General features: G+C 41.5%; 2 protein-coding genes across 3 annotated transcripts; one reads left to right on the top strand and one right to left on the bottom strand.

The window, feature by feature from the left end:
* Positions 1–628: 628 nt before the first annotated feature.
* Positions 629–7,760, top strand: LOC121908005 (leucine-rich repeat-containing protein 52-like). The gene is made up of 2 exons (XM_042427640.1): positions 629–1,620; positions 7,430–7,760. The coding sequence occupies exons 1-2, from the start codon at positions 972–974 to the stop codon at positions 7,756–7,758; spliced, it is 978 nt and encodes a 325-aa protein (XP_042283574.1). The 5' UTR covers positions 629–971; the 3' UTR covers positions 7,759–7,760.
* Positions 7,761–16,206: 8,446 nt separating this feature from the next.
* LOC121909308 (protein zyg-11 homolog) lies at positions 16,207–24,836 on the bottom strand. Of its 2 annotated transcripts, none has more exons than XM_042429807.1 (14): positions 24,631–24,836; positions 23,305–23,473; positions 22,144–22,943; positions 21,885–22,025; positions 20,513–20,689; positions 20,164–20,228; positions 19,779–19,878; positions 19,471–19,521; positions 18,858–19,019; positions 18,694–18,741; positions 18,100–18,300; positions 17,949–18,001; positions 17,452–17,549; positions 16,207–16,747 (listed from the first exon to the last, which is right to left on the bottom strand). In XM_042429807.1, the coding sequence occupies exons 1-14, from the start codon at positions 24,631–24,633 to the stop codon at positions 16,557–16,559; spliced, it is 2,259 nt and encodes a 752-aa protein (XP_042285741.1). In that variant the 5' UTR covers positions 24,634–24,836; the 3' UTR covers positions 16,207–16,556. The 2 variants fall into 2 exon arrangements, with proteins under 2 accessions (XP_042285741.1, XP_042285742.1); XM_042429808.1 differs by having other exon boundaries at positions 16,207–16,738; positions 24,631–24,834.
* Between the last annotated feature and the right edge of the window lie 1,106 nt (positions 24,837–25,942).

Raw genomic sequence — 25,942 nt, 5'->3', positions numbered from 1 at the left:
GAATATAGGGACCCCCCCCCCCCCCCCCCCCCCCCCCCTCCATTGTCATCACTGCCCCGCTCTCTTTGTTTGCAAAGCCAAAAAGCAATATGCTCCATGGGTTTAAGGTTTAAAGTGCATCTGCGTCTTGCTCCACCACACACACACACACACACACACACACACACACACACACACACACACACACACACACACACACAGACACACACACACACACCTGAGGCACAATAAAGAAGATTCAACACACACATGCCCACAAACATACATTTTTAATTTTTAATCTTATATAGGAGCAGCTTCCACACACATGCGCACACACACCTGAGACATATGTGGATGGTGATCACTGCGCCCACAGCTGTAGCAATAGGTCACAGTTATTATAGGTTCCACAACTGTGCATGGATTACACTTTGCTTCACTCAATATTTCATGTTTTTCTTCCATTACCGCCGCTGTCCAGAGCTTTCACTCTCGCTCCAGCTCACTCCAAAGCATGAGATCACTCCACAACGCGCCCCCCCACCCCCCCACCCCCACCCGCCGCGCAGTTCAGTGCGTCCCCCTCATTTGAATTCAGTTATGGAGAGCGAGAGGATGGCAAGCATGTAGTGGAACAGCTGACCGTGATCACCACCGTGAGTAGCGCAGCATGGGGACACGTTGGGAGCTTTTACAATGTGTGAATAGCTGTGTTGTGATAGAAGAAACCCGATGGTTCTGTGAAATCTGAAACAACATGAAGGCTTCTGCCTGTCAAGTTCAGCACAGTGGATGCGCGCTGGATCCAGCAGACAGGATGAACTGAGACATTACGCGCAAGAGGCTGCCACGGGCGAGTGTCAGTTTTGACCTTTGTGGAAATAATAACAATCATTCTGGAACAAACAAGTCGGTGAGCATGTATCAATGAAGAATGTGACTGCGTCTGACTGTCTCCAAACGGGGTTGATGAAGCCCTCGGCGGTGTCATGCGTCTTGCCCCGCAGCCAAGCGCGCAACCCTTGCGGCTGATAGCTCTACTTATCCTCACCACGGGGGTGACCACATCCCCGGTGCTCTCCTCGGGCTGCCCGGACAGGTGTGTGTGTGATGACCAGCTGGTGGTTCAATGCGCTGGGCAGCACTTGACCACCTTCCCGGTCAACTTGCCGCTGGCCACGCGGCAGCTTATCATCTCCAACAACCGCATCGTGGAGCTGCCGCCGCTCGCGCTCAACTACCTTTCCGATCTGGTGTACCTGGACTGCAGCAACAATTCCCTGACGGAGATATCCGAGTCCACGTTTGGGAATCTACGGAAGCTGGCCTACCTGGACCTCTCCTTCAACACCTTGGCCAGGATCGAGGACCGGACGTTCGGCCCCTTGGCGAGCTTGGTGATGCTGAGGATGACGGACAACCCGAGGCTCTCGGAGATTCACCCGGACGCCTTTGCCGAAAACGCGGCCCTCCAGGTGCTGGATGTGAGCCGGAACAACTTGACGGTCCTCAACATCACCTCCCTGATCGCGCTGCCCGCCCTGCGCTCCGTCGGGCTCAGCGGGAACCCCTGGAGCTGCGAGTGCGACAACGAGGACCTCTGCCTGTGGGTGCACCTGGAGGGCTTCAAATTTCAAGGTTTTATCAGTCTTATATCCTACTTTACTCTAATGTCATACAAGGTGACAACCTCAACGTGACCAATTACTTTTGCTTCTTTCCATACATCAACTGGGCCATTTAGATAAGAACAGGTGTGCTCCAGGTATGAATTATTGGATAATGCATTGTTAGGTAAATTGTTGGCCTTTTGTTGGTGGCTGCGCTCATACAAGGCAAATAAACGGCCTGTATCCCATGAGAAGTTGGGAAAACTGTTACGTCTGATGAGGAACAGGAAACAGTACTGCTAAACAGTTAAGATTGCGTTAATAGCATTTGTTTATCTCATAGTTTAACAAAAATCAGTAAGTTTGTACCACTTTCCAGTAAGGCACCTTTTATAAAGTTTATAATCAGTAAGTAATGGCTTGATTAATGATTAATAAATCATTTATTAATGCTTTATAGAAGAGTTATGAGGCATTAATAAGAACAGATTTTGGGTAAATAGTTTGGGAAAAATCACTCTGTCTGTTGAGTCATGAACAGTCATAAGTCATTCATAAAGAGTAAGTCATATGTTTTCCTTAATGTTGAAAAATAATCTATACATCATTATTAAATGATTTTCTGCTGTAATCAAAGTTTGTAGTAAATGTTTTGCGAAGGTCAGAGGTCAAACTGTGTACTCAAGCATGCTGGAGGAGGATAACACCAGCCACAACCTGGCAACCCAAAAGTTGTTCTAATGAAGGGCTTATAAGTGATTTATAATGCATTAGCAAAACATTTATATATAAATATCTGTTAACAAAGCCATCAGCTGCAACTTCTACATTCTTTATAAGGGGTGTCTCATCAGAAAGTCTGCTCTTAAACAATTCAAACAGCAGATGAAAAACGACATGGATGCTCATATGCAATCAAAAAGAAAAGGAATTTAAAAAATAATTTAAAAATAGGGGAGAAAAAAAGAGTTTCATAACAAAATGGCAGAAAAGGCCTCACTTAGACCCCTTTTAAAGAAGGAATGACTCTGGAATTCCCTCACACCATGACACATCAAGCCCCCCACCCCGTGTCACGTCTGCAGCTGCACACACAACAGATAATATGATGCAATTATCGCCCACAGCTTTATTATTGTTAGTTATATCATGAAACATATCTTGTTTAATGTATAACACGTAGAGTTTAGATACATGTAACCACAACTCAGCTATAGTGACGTCTGCAAAAGTTCTCCTGTTTCTCATCTTTCATTGGGATGAGGCGCAGGTGACAGCAGCGGAGCGTGACAGCATTCAGATATCAGATAACAAAGAGGGTGAAAGAAGATCGGAGGCACGGAGCCATTTGATTTCTCCTCTGGCAACTGTGTTCATTTACTCAGCCCTGTATGCTTTCTGCAGTTTGAGAGGAAAACAAGAGAGTCTTCTCTATCTTTAATGGATCATAGCTGCAGCATCGGATATCGATATTGATCCCCCCCTCTTTTGTTTTCAAGCTGATAGATGCATCTGATATTCCACAATCTTTCTTACTTTGAATTATAATGCCTGTGCTTTGGTGTGGATGTTTCACTATGCAAAAGGGCAGCTACTATTTATAGTGTCATACTGAGGAAGAAGCCAGTCATAATTCTAACACCACAGCTATAATACACACACGCCACGCTTATTGAAAAGGCATCCCCTGCTTCTCTCTCCCACACACACACATGCACACACACGCATAGTCCCCGTGCAGCTCGGTCCAAAATGAATCCTGCAAGAGCTGTCCTATTTTCCTGCTGCTCACTGCCTTTTGTCTAACTTAATTTGGAGTGGAGCCTCTTCCAGTGTTGCAGTGACAGCTGCCAGCAAGTGAGAAGGCAGACACATGGACACACACACATTCTCCACCTCTATTATACATCTCTCTCAAGCAGACAACAGCACAGACAATACCTCAGAGCACCTTGTCTCCTAAAACATGTGGCACATGCATACAAATAAATGGTCACGTGTGCACACATGCATACGAACTCGCAAGCACACTATTTATAAAGCACACCTTTAGTTCTTTGGGAGGTTGGGGGATGTGGGGAACGGGGGGGGACAGAAGGATAACACTTCGGAGATGCCGGTTTTTTTCGGTTGTGAGCTCTGTCTCCGAAGCCTTGTTATCTCTCGTCTGGGTTCCACCTGGTTCATGCAACACGGCTGGCCTGTCTCCTTGGTTTAGGGAACGCATCAATAGTGAGCGAGAGAGAGAGAAATACAGAAATAAAGCTTCAGGAAGGAACCAACAGATTCTCCTCTGTCTTGCCTTCCTGGCTAGATTAGCACTCTCCCAACTGTTATATAAGGAGAGTGTCTAGAAATAGAGCAGAGTGTGAATGGGGGAAGGAGAGAGGGAAAGCCCTCCCCTTTGATGCCAGTCCCTTTGGGGTAGGGGGTGGGATGGGGTGGGCGAAGCCAGAAGGGTTTCCTTCTAGCTGTCAGGCACATACACACACACACACACACACACACACACACATACATACATACACATACACACAGACACGTGCACATTAGCAGACTCTGCAAGGACAGAGATAGAAGATGGGAAAGTTAAGTCTCGTGGAGGGGGTTTGTCTGCATGTGTGTGCATGTATGCGTGTCTGCATGCATGGATACGTGTGTGTGTGTGTGTGTGTGTGTGTGTGTGTGTGTGTGTTATAGTCTGACAGCATATTGTGTGAACAGTGCACAGAGGCAGCCGTTGAGAGGATCAGAGTAGGCTTTGAATTCTCTGTGGTAGATAGAGCTTAGAGAAGCAGACTGTCCTCATGTTCTTCAGCTGCATGCTCACTTTCAGATCTGAGAGCCACAGAAGAGCTTTTTTTGAGGATAAGAGCAGAGATTTATGCAGACAGAATGAAAAAAATATTATTTCAATCTTCCTATGAAATGAAGTTGTCAAGCGACTTGACTGAATCTACAGTATGATACCTCTCACTCTGTCAAATCCACTTCATTTAAAAAGAGAAGATTTAAATGATGACAGATGAGTGAGGGATTATTAAACTTCAAAAGTGGGTCTGGTAGAGTGGTGTAGAATTATAAAAAGTGTGTTTTGTGTGTGCCTCTGCGTTGCACGAATCAAGAATCCATTTTAATATAATTATACGCCAGAATACCTTCAATTTTACATCAAACACTGATACGGTGAAAAAATATGCACACATCCATAACAGCAGTAGAATATTAATGAATTATTATGTAATAAGATACACTTCAAACTGTGATATACCGTGTTATGAGTGCTCAGTGACTGTTATTGTGAGACGTTCTTCGTTTTCCCAAGATATCTGTCAAAGCGGCACATGCAGATTCAACAAACATTCACCCACGTGTGTGCACAAACCGCATTATTCAGAGCAAAACAAGAGGTTTAAGGCTGTTGGTGTAGAAACAGGGTTACAGGAAACCGTTCCCTGTGCAGAAACTTCCAAGTCTTTTGATCTCTCCCATTGGGAATTCCCCCAAGCACAAAAGGTTTTTAAAAAAACAGAAGCTAATTAAAAAACTGTGGCCGTATGGAGATGGCAAGACTCTGTTGTGTTGCACCCAGTTTCTGTTCACACCAACAAAAGACTCAGCCAAGCTTCGGGATTATTTTCTGAAAAATTCCTCTCATGTCGGCTGCTGCGGAGCTCGACATCCATCATGTGGCGTTTTTAATACTGACTGATAGGCCTTTGAAATGGTGTATACAGTATCTACTGTAGTTTTCTGAAAAAAAGAAGGAACTCAACATTTCTATTAGGATTTGGTGGATTTCAGCAAGGGGTTAGTCGTAGTCATACCCGGTGCCTGATGATGAGAAACCTTATTATCTGTGGTTTCAAGCAGACACAAAGGCCCAAGTCTCTCTCTAATCCTGTGATGGAGAAAGGAGTTTGAATAATTCATCCACAATTTTTTTTTTTGTAATTTAATGCTGCATCAACTCAAGACTCTAGTAGACGGGAAGCCAAAGCCATGTAGTGTCCTGATAAAGAAGGCAACATCGTGAATGCTAGTGCAGCTTTCTGCGTTTTGGTTTTCTAGCTGCGTGAAGCTGAATATGTTATGGATATCTTTAGCTAAGTCTGCTGCAGCGTTTACAAATGTTATGCAAAACGATATGTAGTGATATGTTTGAATTATTTAACAGGCTGCTCAGTTGAATGCCATATGTATAATATTTCCCATGCTGAGTAACTTGTGCATTTTATTACAGCTCTCACGACATCAAAGGATCCCATTAAATCATATGCTAATTACTGTATATGTGAAGCTGCATGTTCGGCAGTTGAATATATTTTAAAGGTCCGGTTTCAGTTTGGGGTCCCATAAGAACGCACTGTTTTCTGGCAAGGTTAGAATAGTTGCAGTCATTTCACATGAGAGGTGTTTGTGTTTGTGTCCTCGCTTTGCTTGCTGCTTTGAAGCTTGTGCTCACTTAGAAGAAGAGATGTCCCATACTTCCTTGCAATATGCAGAGTTGAGCAACATTTGAATTAAACTGTGATGACAGCTGAGTGCTTGTGTTGCCTGCAGTGTCAATCAAATCTGATAAAAACCACACTCACACAGAGGGATTTTTTTTCTCTACAAACTTTAACTTGTTGCTTGTTTGTTGATTGATTGTTGCTTATTTAGACATTAACATTAATGAGAAAGATATTGAGATATATTTAAAAACAAGTTTTTAAGGGATATAAAATTAATTATATATACACATCTGGTTATTGATACAAAAGCAATATATTATAGACAATTATGTGTGTTATGTGTATCACTGTCTTGAGTTGATGTCATGTGTCAAACGCACACTCTCTCACAATAGTCTGAACAATACCACTCCAGGTCAGCTGACCTGTCAAATGCATGTCTTAGGTTGTAACATCACCAGCCTGGAATTTTGACATATGACAGTTGAGGAAAAAGGCATTTCTGTCTCCCAGCGTTACAATTCATACACTGTATTTCTCTATCAAAAATGCTGATATATTGTATTCTGTTCTATTCTCTATGATTAATTATCATCACCAGTGGCGGAAAGTAACCAAGTACATTTACTCAGGTTTTGTACTTAAGTACAATTTTGAGTTACTTGTACTCTACTTGAGTATTTCCATTTGATGCTACTTCATACTTCCACTCCACTACATTTCAGTGGGAAATATTGTACTTTCTGCTCAACTACATTTATTTGACAGATTTAGTGACTGTTACTTGTTCAGATGTCTATGAGTTGTTAACAGCTCCACCAAATAGTGATTTTTCCCTCTAAACTTCTCACATGGTTTCATTTCAATAAATGTTCAAATGATCCAAAATTTCATCAGAAATCAAAGATTAGAGAAAACAAACAAAAACTGAAAACAGATTTATGTATCAGAATTTTTTCTTCTTTTCACTTCCATTAATCATCTCATAACCGCTCAGATTTATCTGGTGACCCTTTGGAGGGCCCCGACCCCTAGGTTGGGAACTACTGGACTAAACTAACTAACTGTATATAAAGTAGTTGAAACTAGCTCCACCTCCAGCAGCTACAACAGTAACATGCTGCTGATGCTTCAGTATTAATAATCTAATGATGTCATATATAATAATATATCAGTCAGAGGGACCAAACCACTACTGCAATACTTTAACTACATGTTGCTACTAATACTTTTACTTAAGAAGGATTTTTCATACTGGACTTTTACTTTTAATGGAGTGTTTTTAAATTGTTGTATTGGTACTTTTACTTACGTAAAGGATCTGAATACTTCTTCTATCATTGTTCATCATACATTGTTGTGTGTGTGTCTGTGTGACAGATGAAGGTCAGACGGTGTGTGGCTCACCAGCTGACATGCAGGGCCGTCGTCTTGGTGAAGTGGGGATCCAGCTACGGACGTTATGCCACCAGACTCTGGGCTCCTGGGACTACCTTTTCTTTGTCATCATTGGCTTTGTCATCTTTGCCGCCGGCACCGTGTCGGCCTGGGTGATGGGCGTCATCATGGTTCTCTATGAGCGCTACATCAAGAAGAAAGATGAGCAGCTGGATCCTGACGATGAGGGGGAGACCAGTGAGGCCGGACGTAGCTCACGGGCCAGGAGTAACCATGGCAACGGGAATTTAAAAAACGCACATACTGTTTAAAAGTTTACCCCCACCTTGCCCGCCATGGATTCCCACAGTGCCTCCTGTCCACTTCCAGGACTGTCTGTGAAGTCTAATGAAACTCCAGTGAAACTGAGTCGGTTTAACAGGCTCAGCTCTGAAAGACAAAAAGAGCAGATTCATCAGAGAGGAGGAATGTCATTCTCTATTAGTGGGCTTTCAGGTGACGTGAAACACTCTGGCTGCCATAGTGGAGGTCCCTGGCCCTTGACCATATATGCAAATGTATTACTTTGCTTTATGGTTTATTTATTTTTAATATTTGACTGGAAAGTGGTTATCCAGGCTGAAAAGGAGGCTATATCAACCAAGCTGATTATCCTCGAAGTAGCTTGCTGATCTGACTATAAGAGACCGTTTTAGCCGGTAATCAATACCAGATATTCCAAGCACATAGATCAAGTATCAAAGGTCACACTTATAGGAATAGTTCGACATTTTTTTGTCAAATAAGAATATCGATGCCACTCTAATATTAGCTTAGCATAACATAAAGATAGGGTTATTGGGGGGGGGGGGGGGTGTATGCACTGAACTATCTATTGGCTGACAAGACTCCAGAAAGTCACTGCTCTGTGCCTAGAAGCAGTCCGGCACATAAAATCACAGCTTCTTGTTTTTATACTTCAGTTTTACAGATTAAATAAACAAGATATAACTTGTCAATTAGTGAACTATAGATGTGCAGATTTTGTTACCTTTGGACAGAGCCAGGCTAGCTGTTTCCCTCTGTTTTCAGTCCTTATGCTAAGCTAGCTAAGCTAAGCGTCTTCTGGGTCCAGCTTCAAATTGAATGGAAAAATATGAAAGTGGTATCAGTATTCTCATTCAACTTTCTGCAAGATAGTGAATCAGTGAATTACCCAAAATGCTGAACTATTCCTTCAACAAACATCAAACCATTTCTGTGCAAATAAGAGCATGAAAGGAGCAGCATTGCTAATCAAAGTCCAGCTAGGAACATCAGCCAGCTTTACCTAGTGTAGGATGTTTGTTTTCAGAAGAGATTCTGCCACTGAAAAAAATCTGATTGACATTGTCTTAGTATAATGAATAATTTGCTTTATGACATATATAATTTCAGCATTAGTTACTAACTCCAGTGGAAATTACCATAAGAAACCCTCTGTGAGAAACTTTTTTTTGCCAAATTCTGATTCAAAGTTGGTAAACTGAATAAAATATGCATGTTGTCATGATTTTTTGAATTGGATATACACATGCTACTAATTGGATTTAACAATCACATTATAGACCCTACTTAGCATTGTTGGCACACAAACAATTCTCTAGTGGACCTCCATTTTGGCACCAAGCATAGTAGGAGAATTATGACAAAGCTTCACAGCCTCTATGTGAAATTGAAAGTCGCTCTATTCATCATCAGTATGAAGGGAAAGGATAAAATGCATTTCAACAAAGCATCTACGTCAGTGTAAATTTGAGTGTATGATGTAGCTGTACGTGCGACTGAGATTTTGCACATGTGAGTTTGTCAATTTGTGCACCGGTGTGTTTTTGCTAGTTTACCTGCCCTCATCTACCGGCCCAGAAACAAACTGCTGTCAAGGTATTTGTGTTGAAGATCTACAGTATTTGTGAGGTGGTGAGCCAACATGTGCCAACTGCTGAGGTCTGTCTTGGCAGCGGGCCCTGCTGGATGGCAAGTAAACAGGCGAATGTGATAATTGATTTCCACTCTATCCCATATTTGTTGGGTAACTGGTTTGAGTGCAGTGTCCTCTCTGTTTCTGCATGCACTGTTGATGCACCAAGAAGCCTTATGAGGTGTGTGTAAGTTTTGAGGGAAAACAGATAAATAAAGGAAACAGGATTTACTGCAATATACAAATGATCCTACATGTAATAATTTGAGACTCATAAAAAAATTCCATGCGACTAATTTCTTAGTAAATGAATTACACATTGTAATTTACACTTTGAATTGAGTGAATTTACAAGGAATTCACCCCAACCCTGTTGGGTATCTTCAATGAATCTACAGTACAGAATTTACAGTTTTACAGCAATAAGACAGCTAATGCTAACAGGAAAAACAGAAGAAGAGAATCATTTCACTTGGAAATGGTAAATATCAACACCTGTTTTATTTGAGGTTTGATATTTCTTCAGTGTGCAACGTCCCAGATCATAAATTCACCACTTCCATATTTTTGCCTCTAGTTATCTAGCTGCACTGCTCCATTGACCCTGACATTGACTGTTACAAACTTAGGAAGGAGCAAGAAGGAACAAAATGCTTGTTGGACGAGGGAAATCAATATGCTAAAACTGGCTGCTCTACTATGCTATTCTTTGTATGTATCTGTACAATCAGTTGAATTATTTACTTGATTTATGAACAAAATGTAACTTTTGAAGGACCTGAGAAGGAGGGCATCCTCTTAAAATGTCTGAACCAGCTGTTATTTCCCTCACTTTACAGTGTGCTGTGCAGATTTCACTTTATACAAGATTAATACTGGCTGTGGTTAGTATCAAATGTTTGGATGTATGCAAGTCCAAGATAATAACCTGCCGTTGCATCTGCAATCAAAAATTACGTGATGACATGATCTGAGACATGATCTGCAATACTGCTGAGAAACTTTTACTGGCACTCACATCTGCATATGGTTGAACTTTGTCCAAAATCAACAAAATACACAAAGTTATTGGTGTAACTAATGAACCAACAGTGTAATGATAGTATAGTATACAGCATAAATATGCAATCTATAGCTGGTTGAGTGGCAGTGTGAAATGCTAAATTTATTTTCTATAATTGCTTTGCCATTATAGACCTATTTCAAGGCACACATGATGGCATGAGATGCACAGGGATCATTCACATACATGGTGACTTGATACCATTTAGATGTTCCAATTTCAGCACTCTGATGTCATGCATACTGACTCAGACACTTAATGGAACGGGGTCATCATTAATGTTATTAATTACACCTGTGCTTTTCCTGCTATGACATGAAATGTCTATTGTTAAGTTTTTGCTGTTGCAGTTAGTGAAAAAGGAAGTAATTCTTTGGTAAAAGTGTAATATTTCTCCATTACACCACTGATAGAAGACACTCAGGAAGGAATACTGTGTGCAAATGTGTGTGCGTTTGCTTGCTCTCCCTCTTCATGTAAGTGAGTGACTTTGACTCATAGCAGTATGCATAACTATGCATGTACTGGCCTAAACGTACTTACTGGCATGGCATACGTAACTGGATGCCAAAAGAGTCAATCCAAGATAGTGAGCCATGTACTGTACCTGTAAGTTGCCTACTAAAGCAGTATGCTGAGATGCCTCCGAACATTTCAATCACTGGTTGCTGGTAGCTCTCATGGCTTTGGGTGTAATATTTGCATGGGGCCTTTCAGTATATACAAAATGCATTGCAAATTGTGCATGTCTATTGAGGTCTGTGTACTAAAATCATATCTATATCTACATACTATTCATGCATATTCCAGATAGTCTCGACAGTGAGGGTGTATTACATTCTGCTAAGCACACAGATCAGGCCATGTGATGCCACAGGCAAGGGTGAGGGTGCGGCCTGGAAATAGGATAGCTGGGTGCCCTAATTCATGTCAGCACGGTGACACGGATGGAATGACAAGGAATACCCACATGTCTCCCTTTCTTAATAAACACGTACAGCTACTGCTGTTCTCACACAAGGTGAACAGCTGGCTCTGAAGACTCCGTCAGTATTGACAGTTTTTGCTCCATATGGGCACTTGGAGGTACAGTGAAGCTGTTAAATATGCTGAATTTCAATAACATACTAAGTGTCTGAGCTGAATTTCAACATTCTGCACTTTTTACGCCCCCCATGCACCCCACAAACTCATACCATATTTAGGCAATGTACTGCATGTGCACACAGGCAAATGTGTCAGTTCTGCCTCCATAACCGACTCCAACACAAATCACCTCTGAGTAGAATATATTGTGTAAAAGCTTAGAAGTACATGACACCACTGACACTGACCAGAGCCATCATCAAATGTTGAAAATCTAAAATTTACGGGAATAGTTCAACATTTTGGAGAAAGAAAATGGTTAAAATACTTGAGAATGGATATTTGTTTGCATTTCTGTATACCATAATTCACCAGCCAGACAGAGGTAGTGGTCAGGATGTGCTTCAGGGCAGAGATGCACTCAGCTGGCTACGGTCACATCAGTAGCACAGCTGTGACCGCGAGGCAGTGCACTGAATAGCTATCGGAAGCAGAAGCTCCTGCGGTCTTGTTTCCTGCCTGTGGTTGTTAACTCATGTTTTTTGTGCTATTGTGTACATCTACTGAGCCGAAGGCAAACTGGCCACTGTGAAACGCCCGCAGATGGGAGATGTGACATCAAGTAAGAGCGGCTCTAACCGACCGTAATAGCCCTCTGACACATCTATGTACAAACACATTCACTCACTCACTCACTCACACACACACACAGACAAAACAGGAAGAAAATCCTTTCGTCACAGAGCAGTGGATTGACTTACAGTAAATTTAGAAATATGGGATGTATTTCCAGTGACTCGTGCTTGCAAACTGGGTGCCTGTGTTTCAGTCATTTCAAGAAAATTTCATCATTAATCACTGCCACATATAGATGACAGCACCAAATTACCGCCAGCCGAATCCAACCACCCATACTGCTGTGCTAAGCTGGAACATAAAGGAACTGCTGCAACTTATATTAAGTTAAAAATATTTCTTATGCTTACAATTGTAAACAAACTGTATTAATGAGTGCTCCTGTTTTGCACCTTTTGCTTTAATGATTTGTCACTTAGCTTCATATTTTGACCACACTGAGGCACAATAGGAACAATGCCTGGCTTTCAATACAGGCAAAAAAAAAAAAGACTTTCCAGAGTTTTCTCCTGTTTCATTTCCCTGACTTTCTCTATCATTATCACATGACATCATAAGACATGATTTGTCAGCTGGGATTTATTTCAAATTAATGAAATTAATGTGTTCGATCCTGTGTTACATACTGTACGTTTTGTATTGGACTTGATATTGACGAGCTCTACTGAGCCCTCCTCTGGGAAAGTGGCTATTGATTGATGGTGAGGATTGAGACCCTGCCTCCACTTGGCAGAGAGGAGGATGGTCCTACTGCTGTTACATATCTGCACACAGGCTCAGGGGCCTGCCAACTCTGTATCCTTCCCCAGCAATAAAAGGTCATTTAAGAGGAGATGGTGTGTCCTTTTGTGCGTCATAGTTCTGCCTGGAGAAGTGTTTTTTTGCTTTGTCTTGTTGTTCGACCTCTCTTCCTACTCTTTGAATGTACTTTTTCTTCTATTCTGCTCTCTGGGTATTTAGGTTAGCGGGTGTCTAATTAGCATCCAAGTCAAAAACCTGTATTTTGACCTTTTGGTCTACACTGGGGCCATGTTAGCTCAGAGGCATACCTGCACACACACACATATGCACTGCAAAAACTGCAAACACACACGCATGGCCTGGCACACATGTGCATATAAACTAATACTAAGGTACAGATGTGTTGTATTGTACATTAGTATGTGCTCAGTGCCCAGACTGGTTCACAATTATGTTAATCCAATAGAGCTGTCTGCACAAGTGAGATAACGAAATGCTTAGTTACACTAAGCTGCAACTCAAAAGCAGCACAATGCTATTTCAAACTGAGACAGAGAATCTGCAAATTGGTTGGTGGTATTTTTGCACCAACAATCACGGAGCATGAAAGGGTCTTTAATTTCCTTTGACTCACTTTATTCCTCTTATCTCCAGCATGTCTCTCTCTATCCCTCCCTTGCTTTGTTTATCTTTTCTAAAGATATTTTTGGCTATAAGTCCTATTTTTGCACCTGTCAATTTCCCTATAGGCATCTCTATTTCTGTCTTTTTGCCATTTGCCTTTCTTTCTGCTCTTCTCTTAAAGGAATAGTTCAACATTTTGTGAAAATACGATTATGTGCATTCTTGTTGGGAGTTAGATGAGAAGATTGATAACACTAATGTCTGTGTGATAAATATAAAGCTACCAGCAGCAGCCACTTAGCTTAGCTTAAAAAACTGAAAACAGGGGGAACAGGTAGCATGGATCTATATTATCTGAACAGCACCTCTTAAGCTCATTATTTAACATGTTATATGTTGTTGGTTTAATCTGTACAAAAACAAAAGTATAAAAATTACATTATATATAAAAATGTGGTTTCGTTGGGAGTCTTGTGATAGACCATTTCTTGGCTGGAAGCAGTGACTTCCTGGAGTCTCCACTTGTTGCCTGCAAGAAATAGTCCAGCACATAACCCCCAGTAAAGCCATAATTTGATGTTTTTGTTGTACAAATTAAACACACACGATAAAATGTGTTCATTAGCGAGCTTTAAAAGTGCTGTTAGGGGATTTTTTTACCTTTGGACAGAGCCAGGCTAGCTGTTTCCCCATTTCCAGACTTTATGCTATGCTAAGCTAACCGTCTTCTAGCCGTAGCTTCATATTTACCACACAGACATGTAAGTGGTATCAATATTGTCATCTAACTCTCAGCAAGAAAATTAAAACGTGTATTTCCCAAACTCTTGTATTATTGACATTTTGGATATGTTCCACTGAAATATGATTGACTTTAAATAGTTGATTTGCTGTTGTAAACATTACTGTTGTTGCTCTAGAAACAATATTTACTGTTCTGATTTAGGATTACTTCAGGGCATAGTGCTTACTTAATAAGTGAGCAAATTTGTCTCACTTTTGTAGTTGCTAAAGTCTGAGTGTTATTCAGTTGGTTGCAATCTGCAATCTCACCACTAGATGACATGAAATCCTACACACTAGTCCCATGGTTGTATGATAAGAGCTCTATACAGGACCAAAAATGGCGCCTGTTCAGTCCAATATGAATTGGTTGCCTTGCACATATGCCAAAAACGTTTCTAGCTTCTGGGTTTTCTTCTGGGTTATGCGGTCCACTGAATATGCACAGTAGTGTTTTGCCAGCTGGCCCTGCCCGCGAGTTCCTGCTTGGCCCATAGACTTTACATTGTGATGGCATCATAGATTTTTAAATTGCTTTTCTTGGCTTGAGGAAAGTTTTACAAATATAAGACCTCCATGGATTCATAATAGAGCCATAATTGACCCTGTTCAAGGTGTCCTGCATGTCAACAGTTTTATAGATGTCTCTTTTACAATGGTGGTCTATGGTGAAAATGCTTTTGGGGCCACAGGGGGATTTTTTGCTGCAATATCGCAAGTGGCCACTGGGAAAAATTGGCTGCAAGGCTGAGGGGTGGTGCCGAATCCAGCTTTAATACATCCATGACTGGTCCTTTAAGTTAGTCCACTACTGGCGTGCGCAAATAGAGGTCCTGGCGTTGTGGGCTCTGCATGTGCACAACACTGCTGCCGGCAAAAAAATCCTAGGGGAAACATTGTCTCCTGTCTTTCTGATACAGCCTTTCTGTTTGTCTCTGTCTCACATGAACTTGATTATTGATGGGTTCTTTGAGCTACAGACAATAACAGACCTGATTAATGCAAAGCACACCACTGTTACCCTTTGGCTCCTCTGCTCATCTTGCCTCCTCACATGCTGAGTTTTCCATGTACACAACAGACACAAGTGCAAAGTCACGGTGCACTCTGGAATAATCGACAGTCCCTGGAAAGCAGCGCTGTTTTCCCACACTTGAACTTCTCACGGTAACAACATACCATGCTCACTATAAGGCATTTGACCTCTGATCCCACACGACTGCCACAGTGAGTTTAATGTTTAGAGGGTTGAAGTTTCTGTTAAAGCTGTTCCTGGATCACTTTATGTACCTCTTCTCTAACATATACCCTACCCTACCACTGTCAAGGAAATGACTAATGTGGCTGAATCACAAGAATACAAAGCCATATTCTATTTGGCAGATCCCTTTCAATTCCTTCAGGGGATTTAAAAAATGTGAATCAAGGGGATTTTGACACTTAAAAGTTGAACATGGTGGTACAACTCAAATATTAATGTGAGCTTGTTAATCTACTTTTCAAAAGGAATTATTAATAGGCCAACTTAGAATAGACTCTGTAGATGCCTACGAGCAGTTCTGTCTTCCAGCTGTGTTACATAAAATATAATGAATTCAGCATCTACCGGGGGGGAGAGGCAGTGAGCAAGAGAGGGAGAGGAGAGATCACTTCTTTTTGAGCATGACTGGTTTATAAAGAGGCCCCCAGTATAGACAAACAGACAAACACAGCAGATTCAGGGTGATATCTTGCCACTTATCATGTATGATACTGAATGTAGTTATACGTCTAATGACTGAATATTTTACAGGAGCACAGCTTAAAGGCAAAACATTCTTGAAGCTACAGTACTAAAGCACCCTCTAGTGACAGGATTTAGCTCCATGCATGATTTACTGCACAAACTTTGCACAACTTCAGTTTATTTGGAACACTTCCTTAAGATCAGACATTTTCCATCTTAATGTCCTATCTTAAAGTTTGACCTCTAAATAGTGCAAATATTATTAGGAATTCACATTTTTTGTTTCAAAGCATTTAAAACTAAATTAGCTTAGGAATCAAAATGACTACACAACCAGTAATCACACTCTCTTTATATAAAAATACAGAATATATCATTTACTCTATTAAATATTAAGTCCAATGGGATTGACATAAACCTTCTGTACTTCAGCTCTACTATATATTGTATCTGCAACCTGCATATTTTAGGCACAGCTCATTGACATGAAATAAATATCTTTGCACTTTTGTCAAGAGCTTTGAGGCCCCGTCTGGTTGTTGAAGGGCCTTGATTGACTCTGATGGTGCTCTACCATACTCAGGATTCTGTCTGATAGTCCTTTAACGTCACTGTGTGTGTCAGGATGTGCAGCCAAAACCTTCAGAAGTTCAGTCACGCCTTCCTGCTCCAGCATGCTGCTGTAATTTGAAGCTAGGGGATCAAGGAGAGAGAGAGAGAGAGGAAGTGATAAGAACATGACACCGCCAATTAAATCTTAATACACCAGACAAGTTCATATAAATTTACCAGTATTTAACATCACATCGGGTAGTATCTTGGGGCAAATGTATTTTTCAATTTTATTTCAGTTCAATTTTATTTATATAGTGCCAAATCATAACAAAAAGTTATCTCAGAGCACTTTTCACATAGAGCAGGTCTAGACCGTACTCTTTCACTTAGAGAGAACCAACAATTCCCCCATGAGCAAGCACTTGGCGACAGCAGCAAGGAAAAACTCCCCTTTAACGGGAAGGAACCTCAAGCAGAACCGGGCTCTAGGTGGGTGGCCATCTGACTTCACCGGTTGGGTTGAGAGAGAAAGAAGGAGGGAGGGGGAGAGGGGGGAGAGAGACACAGAGAAGCATAATAACAACAATAATAACAATAACAATGATAATAATAATAGAGATATGACTAGTAATAATAATAACAATAATAGCAGGAGAATGTGTTGAGGCAGGACACCCACAGGACCACACCAAATGTAAAAAAAAATGGACACTATAATACACATACAGTACTGTATGCTAAATTGATTTAAATATATACATAAATACGCTGACCCCTAGAAATCCACTCATGTGCTCCCCACAGTCAAACTCCCACCAAGATCCCCACAGTAGTCTGTTTGTGTGTCTTACTGTTTTGACTGCAAACCAGATGTATGGCCCAGACTGCCCACATCTGCACTCCCGAGGGCTGACAAGTCTGAAGCAGAGGGCAAAATGGACGGAATGACCTAAAATTTGGACATGAGGAGACAGAACACGTAGATTAAAAAAGTGAGAAAAGAAGTGTACATTTTAATTATCCTGAGCATTTTTTCTTCTTTGTTTTGTGCTGTAAGTACCAGATGTTTTTCTTCTGCATCAGTGCAACCCAATGAATGTAAGCTAATGTGCCATTCACATATTCTAACATCATTTAGAATGAATTTTTTAATTGCTTTCTTGTGACTGTCTGAGCTTTCTCTGGCACTCATTTGTAATGTTCTGTGTGTTAGGTAACCAAATAAATGAAACTTACGGGTAATTCAGATGTGTTAAATGCACAAGTTGTTTCAAAATATGCATACATTACTTACATTAAATCAACAATGAGCAAGATGAGAATGAACAGATGTGTTGCTTTATCTCACCTGTAAGAGACCATTTCTCTCTCCAGTTGGGTCCATGTTACTATGGAAGCATGCTGCAAGGTAAGAAAGACACTTTGAAAAGAGCGAAAGGGGAATTTAATTGTCCATCAAATGAAAACCAGCATCCAAAACTTTTGCCTCTGACACACACCAGCTGCTTCAGTATGGTGGTACGGAGCTCATCATCCAGGGTCCAGGCCTCTGGTCTGGAGGTGAGCTGTGCCAGGATCCCTCCAGCGAAGTAGCGGACCCCCACCTCCATATGGGAGTCCTGCAGCAGGCTGAGGATGTGCTCCAATAAGTCTTCCTCCATTAGCTCTGCCTGCAACTCCTCAACCTCTGCTATGTTGTTCTGTAACACAGTGAGAGGAATAATAGTGGTGATGATAGATGTAACTTGGCAGATGGCATACAGAAGGGATACAGGAACTTTTTAATGTCAAATTGCCGACAGAGGGATTTAATTTTTTTCCTACTGGTCAATTCATTTCACATATTTGGGGGTAATATGAAAAATATTTGAAAGGACTCCCTAATTCAGATGCTGCCTGTTGTCACAGCATGTGGGAATGATTACAAAAAGGAAATGAGAATAAGATGTAGATTTTAGTTTAAACAAGCTATGAAAACAAGAACATTCAGTACTGTGGCAGATGTGGCACATAATGAAAACTATGCAATCATATTCAATATTCTTCAGTATAAACACAACACACACACACTCACACATACACAATGAACCCACCAGGAGGCCAAGAACTTTCTGCTGTACAGAAGATTCAGTGTAGTAGGACTGCAATGCAAAAGAAGGGGACAGCATGAGAGGCAAAATGTGACCCTCTGTGAGGGTTCATTTGTTTATCTGTGCGGGCAACTGCATTTTTTTTTTTTTTTTTTGGGCTCCTCTACCTCCAGGACCTCCTCATACAGCTCCAGGCCGTGGCAGTCGATGAAGCTGCGGGCTGCTGTGGGCATCTCATCTGTCAAGTTCCACAGAGCACTAAGGGCAAACTTCAGAGTGGAGTCCACCACTCCGACCATGGCTTTCTGCTGCACGATAGCCAGCAGCTGCTGTTAGACAGAGCCAAGGAGAAGAGAAAACATGAGACAAGGAAGGAATACATTTGTAGAAACACAGGAAACAACCTCAGTCAAGTCAGTGAAGCGTGCAGTGTTGAATACAACATGCATTTGCTGGATGAAAAGATTACATATTTGCATAGCAGCCCAAACAATAAATAAAAACAACTGAAGTGGAAAGAGAAGCTTGATTGCATACACAAAGAGAGAAACAGAGAGGTGATTGAATAATGGAGTAACAGTAAACTGAGAGGGACAAGTGCATGGGGCAATGGAGTGACTTGTGGTGAGTAAATGAGTATATACAGTAGGTAATGGAAAATGTAGCCAAATATAAAGACAGACAGAGAGTGAGAGAGAGAACTAGAAATACACTTGTGCGTATGTAGTTCTAAGTTGGGAACGTTGTTTGAAACTAAATACCCTGAAAGTGTAAATGTACCTTCATAATAAAGGCATCCTTGCCGAGCTGTGCAGTCTCCTCTGTGGACAACTGTACATAAAACAGAGAGATCAGTGCTTCTTTGAGTTCAAGCCATTTTCCTAAATGCCAAACTAGAACAAACTGTTCTTTTAACCCACAGGGAAAATGGCACCATTTAACTGGACTAAATTAAAGCATAAAGCTGGCTAGTGTCACAGAGGTACAGGAGCTGTCTGATGCATGGAGCTCTCAACAGGTGGGACTAACAGGTGCCATACTATTTTCCTGCAGCAGACTAATGCACGGTAAGTGAGCAGTGTCTTGACCTTGGCCACCAGAATGGAGATGACAGCCACAGCCATCCTCTGAAGGGTAGGATCCTCGTGGCTGCTCAGCCAGTTAATCACCAGCGTGGCTGCTAAATACCTGAACCATGATCACAGCATGGATACAAGGAACACAGTATTATAAAAACACACCAATAATGTACAAACAAGCCTTGGGAGAATCTGAGACATCTTTTCCTGCACTCATACATCTGGGAGAAGTATTTCTTTTGGCAGTTATGTTTCAAGACAAATTATATTTTAGCTGGATCACAATGTGTTGGAAAAACACTACAGTGCCACTCCATGAATGCACTGATTATCTTGGCTACTGCATCACCATGGGCTCATACGTCATATTGTAACTGAGCGAAAGTGAACTAACTTGTCAAAGGGGACATCTTGAAGGATGTAGTCACTGCAGAGCGCCAGCAGGCAGTTCTTCTGCACCTGGAGAAGTGGAAACAGTTGAAGAACCATAAAGGTGTGGTCTATTAAAATATACAATGTGGGCATATGGTTTCTCATGCAACAACGACAAACAGTGGCCAAATGGCAAATGCAACCAAATGCAACATTTAGAGCAGCAAATAGAGCAGCAAAATCTGGTGAATGACAAGCCAGCTGGTAGCAACAGAACCATTCCGTGCCACAGTTTGTTACATTTTGTTGTTGTGTAACCATGTTACACTGAGATGGATGTGTAATATGAAACATTGAGCATATCCCTGGACCTGCTGATGGTTGGGGAAGGTCTTCATGGCGTACAGCAGCCAGGTGACAGCGGAGCTGAGCAGGCTGATTGGCATGGCCTCTGCCAGGTCCTGAGTGGTCAGGTTGAACACACACGCTGTGGCCACCAGGTGGACGTGCAGAGAGGTGGGGTGGCTCTGCATCGCACTCACAACCAGCTACAGGAAACAGGAAGTCCAAGTCATAATCAGATGTGCTTCAGAATCAGTAACCACTGTGTTGTCACACTGGAAACTGTCTAGAGAGGGCTGGATCTGGGGGCAAGAGGTATTATAGAGTCTCTTCTTTCCCTCTCCAACTACCATTTGGGTGTCTTTACTTAGCAATTAGCTGCTTTACTGGAGCTACAGCAGTACAGGACAGTGATGAGACTAGGCATCTCCCAGATACTGTATGTATTCGTGTGTAACCCTAGCACCTCCTAAAACTACACACCAAGCCAGCTGTGGAGTTGCATTGTATTAATTAACTATAAGGCTCTGCAGGAAACTGTCTCATTACCTCCTCTCTCCAATCACATCTAAGTACAGTAATTAAGATGTCAGGTTACAGGACATTTTAATTTAGCTGTGCCATATGTTCAAACGGAGCTGTTTTCAAATACTGTTCTCTTTACAAATCCTTACAAAAAACATGCAACTAGAAATTGTTTCCTTTACTGTGGAAATATGAATGAATGAATATGAAATGTCTGTGCGGTTGTGAATTCATGTGTGTGTCTATGTTTCTGTATTTGTATTTGTATATAATCCTGCAGAGATCAGAGATAATTTACTATACAATGCAGTGCTAAAGGATAATTCCAGTTTATTACAATTTTCAGTCTTTTTTTGTCGTTTTCTATCAGTGACAAAACAAATTTTACTCTGCTGAGATCTGGGATTGGTGTAACATTGGTAAAAAGAAGGGGCAGTTTACAGATTGACTTCCTGGATCAATTTTTGTGTGGCCAGTTTTCCTGTGCAATGCAAGATTATTAGCGACATTTCAGGTTTGCTCACCTTCAGTTTTACCTTGATATAAAGTGGCTTAGATAATCTCACCGAACTTAACTGTTGGCTCTTTTACAGTCTGTCTGATCATCCGACAGCTTGTGTTCTTTGCCCCCTTGATTTTTAGCAATCTCAGCAATTACAGGAAGCACTATGTTTTCATAATCGATAGAAATTATGGCCAAACCAACAAAAATGAGACTCAAGTTGTGAGAAAACTGAAATTACCCTGTAAAAAACGTATATCAGAAATATTTTGAATTTGTGCTAATACACAAATAAACCCCCACAAATGGTATGTTCAAACACAATGGTCAAGATAATAAGTGGGAAGGGAACAGATTGAAAGGGATGACAGCACCTTTAGCATATCTGGTTGTGATTTGTCGATGTCAATGGTTAGATTGTAGAGATGGACGAGGGCCTCTCGTATGAAACACTCCCTGTCTCTGTACCTTCTCAGGGCCTCACACACCTGGTTCTCATTAGCTTCTCCAGTTACCTGAACATACACAGCAGATCAGCACTGTCAGAGAGACTGGAAATGCAGTGGGCATATTCAGTAAATTAACATAGTAGAGCCTCAAGTCAGAGACAAATGACTAGTACTGGATCCTTACTTTTAGATTTTTATGTGAAGAAAGGACATCACAGGAGCTAACCCCCGTTGCTAGCAGCCCCAAGAAGACCAGTCCACTCCTGGCCTCCACGAATGCCCTGACTGCTGCTTCAGTGATTCTCTTCCGGCCCGACACATCTAGAGAAACAAGGGAAGGGAGGACCTGGGGACTCCCCTCCAGAAGCTGCCTCACTGTCTCATCTCCGTCGCTCCCGTCACTGTCATCGAGTGTAAAGTGGTTGTCCGAAAAGTCCATATGCCTGAGAGTGTGAAGTTGGTTGAGGACAAAGAGCAACCTGGCAGGCGACATATCCAGCAGCCTGAGCCTGTGGGCGATCAAAGATCTCAGGGTGTCCTTGCACTGAAGGAGTGCTGTGAGCTTTGATATGTCGCTGCAGGAGATATCCAGGCTTTCCAGCTGAGGGAGTGTGCAGATATCTTCAAGAATAGCATTGGTCAGGTCTGTGTTGGCAAGGTTGAGCGTCCTCAGGCCCCGCAGGGAGCTGAAGCCAACTCGGACCCCGCCATCCTCCCTCAAACACTCCCAGTCCAGATGTAGCCCATTCAGGGACAACCTCTGCAGGCTGGATCTGCACTCCAGGTTGGAGACGAGGCCTGAGACGATATTAGCACCAGTTAGGTCTCCAGATACCCAGGAGGCATCTAGTTCCTGGAGTCGGTGAGGGCAGAGCGCCAGGCGGAAAGCTTCTGCAGACACTGGACAGCATCGGATGGAGGCTCGGCGCAGGCGGAGCTCTTTGCAGTTTCGGAAAATCCCAACAGTCATGTCATTCAGTATTCCTTGTAGGGAGAAGCAAACAGAGCAATGTTGTAGGAAAAAGTAGCATCAGTTTAGCCACATTTATATTTGAGGAATAGAATTTTCCCACTATTTCAGCCTGGGATAGTACATAGTGAACTAATAACTCATATGATGATAGGGTAAGTGTCCTGAAATTGTGATTAACTTTGTTTATACAGGACGTTGTGTGCCTGAGGAATGAGTGATTGACTGAAGGTCTAAGGTAAGTCACTTTTTTTATAGTGTGAGTTTATTTGTCCTTTTTCAACAACTTGTCACAGAACTATTATCACTTGGCAGCTGCAGTTGCTCTCAGTTGTTGATGATGTTTTTGGAGCCTTTTCAGTGCTCCTGACCGACCTTTAGTTGCCATCTTATGCAGTAGCTGGTCAGCCATCTCCTGTGGGAAGAGTGGAGCCCAGCTGAGGCACAGAGAGCCGTCTGCTCGCTTGCTGCACAGAGCGTCCAGGCTGCGGCACACCTGAGCCAAGCAGAGGTCGCACAGGGCCTGGGGGCCCTCCACTGATTCCTGCAACACATCATCAGGTGGTCAAAAGTCACACTGCTGGATAATTAAATATTTCATAGTGGAGGTATGAGCAAAAGTGCAGTGATCTTAATTCACCTTTTTTTCATGTTTTCTCATTTGCCTCTAATATCTAGTTAGGCACATCGTTTTGTTTAAAGACCCCCTCCGTTCAAAAATGTGTTTTGCTTTTTGTTACTTCACTTGGATGTTTGAGCTTCACTCTACATAATGATGTATATACAGACTTTGACACCAGAAGGCTGTTTTCATATTCATCTGCTAAAGGGGGAAAGTTTCTATGTGCTCATCTTAAATCTCAGTTGAAGATGTCTACGTACAAGATAATTTTGTGACATCACAACTAGTTTGGAAGCCAGTCGTGGTGCAGCATGAAACTTTACACGAGTGTGACGTGGAAACTTGAAATCTGACTTTACAGTGAAGAAGAAGCATCTTGTGTCCAGCAATTAAACTTTTGAAATTAAAAATATCCATAGATTTTACAGTACGAGAGAGGGAACTGATGTAATTTAAAGAATTTTCAACATGGAGATATATCCTATATATTGGGGATCTTCAAAAATGTCCAGATTTTGAGATGCTGCCTCTGACATTCTGCCTCCACCTCAATACAATGGAGGTGAATGATATTTTACTTGTTGTGTTCACAGTGCAATGTTAGAAAATTATATTGTATATTTAAAATTCAAATTAACCCTTTAAAAATCCATAACCTTTTGACACATAGAGAGAACATAATATAAGGGGGCATATGTGTCATTCATCCTACAGTATATAGATCATAAATCTGTGCAGTAACTTTAGAGGTGTTTTTTATTTACGCATTAAAGACATTTGTAAACACATAGACACTTGTCTCACAGGATTCTTCCTCAGGACTCAACAGATCCTCAGTGACACAGGATCTCTAACGCTACAGGAGGCTAATTTTATCCACAACAGATGAAGCGCAGCACAAGTAAAGCCCATTTAAATCACATAATCCAACCGGTCGTTGTAGGGCGAAGTGGACAAAAGCATTTGGTCCTTCAGCACCGTAGCCTAACTTACATGAGCGTTTGACATTGACATGACGAGCACGTAACGTTAAATAAAACATTGTCAACATTTCACAGGAGGGAGGGGGTCAAACTCACCATGTTTCAAAAGTAAACAGTCGACAGGGAAATAAAAACAAACAACTAACTGACTGAACGACGTGAAATTCTGTAAAATTTTAAATCAAGAGACTTCTAAAGCTGAGAAAAGTTGTGAAAAATGTGTAAGTTATTCCTCTGTGTTGATTTCACTCGCTGTCGCTGATTGTCAAGTGTCAACTGTCACAGGCAGCGCTCTCATTGGTCAGTCAGTGTGACGTCACCGAGAGCCGTTAGAAGGTGGCCTGTTTATTCTAAGTTACCCCATTATTTATTTCATTTCCCCTCTTCCCATTATTTGGTTTCTAAGGAATGTGAAAAACTCATTGCACAATCCCTTTACCAAATGTTTTTTTAATAATTGAATTCCCTGGCATTTGTCTCCTCTTTTTGTTCTTCATACTTGTTTATATTGTTACTGTTTTTTTTGTCTTTTTTAAATTTGACTGTTTTCAATAAAGTTGAGAAAAAAATTAATCTATCCATCTATTTATCTATCTATTGTACATCACTCCTCTTACAGGTAACCTAATTAAATATAAAGGAATGTACCTGCATCTGTGGAAGTGGAGAGGGTAGTAAACTCGTTTAGCCACAAGGAGGGGCTCACAGAGAGAGCTGGATTTTAATGTGTGACTGGTGATGTTTAAGTGAAAAGTGAATTTTCAAAACTGAATAATAAAACCCTAAATACAAAGACCCAATCCCCTGATTTGCATTAATGTAAAGAATATTATTAGCAGTGGCATTCCAAGATTTTGTAAAAAGGGGCCCCCTCCATGAACACACTCATATTGGAGGGCTTTGTCTCGCTCCAATGTCCCTCTGCTGTGACATTAACGCACAAACGAAGCATGGAAAGGTTCCATTAAGACATAGACAAGTCTTGTTTCAATTACAGAAAAAAAATCAGAGAAAAGAAAACAAAAGAGTATGTAACAGAAGTATATGTTTGCTTTTTTTTATCCCTTTCAGCATCTTGGGAGCCCTCAGATTAATGTCTGACCTCGAAGTTGGACACCACTGATCTAAACTACACAAGACACAACAGTGGGACTTTTTAAATGAAGAACAGACACAGAAAATGTTTTTTCCAGGCATGGCTTGAATTAGCACAAAATGTTTTTTTAAGCCCTAAATTGGATGGCCTCCATTATGTATATACAACCAACCAACATGAGGATGCACGCTCAATCACACAAACACAAACATATGTTCTCATACGTGTGTAGGTCACACGCAAGTGTCCACTTCAATGTGCACATACACATCTACAATATGAATGTCCTGTCTCGATTGCTCATAAGCAAAA

This window comes from Thunnus maccoyii, chromosome 12 (assembly GCF_910596095.1).
Source record: "Thunnus maccoyii chromosome 12, fThuMac1.1, whole genome shotgun sequence".
NCBI lineage: Eukaryota > Metazoa > Chordata > Actinopteri > Scombriformes > Scombridae > Thunnus > Thunnus maccoyii.
The sequence above is the reverse complement of the archived record's forward strand: the minus strand, read 5'-3'. Positions and strand labels throughout refer to the sequence as shown.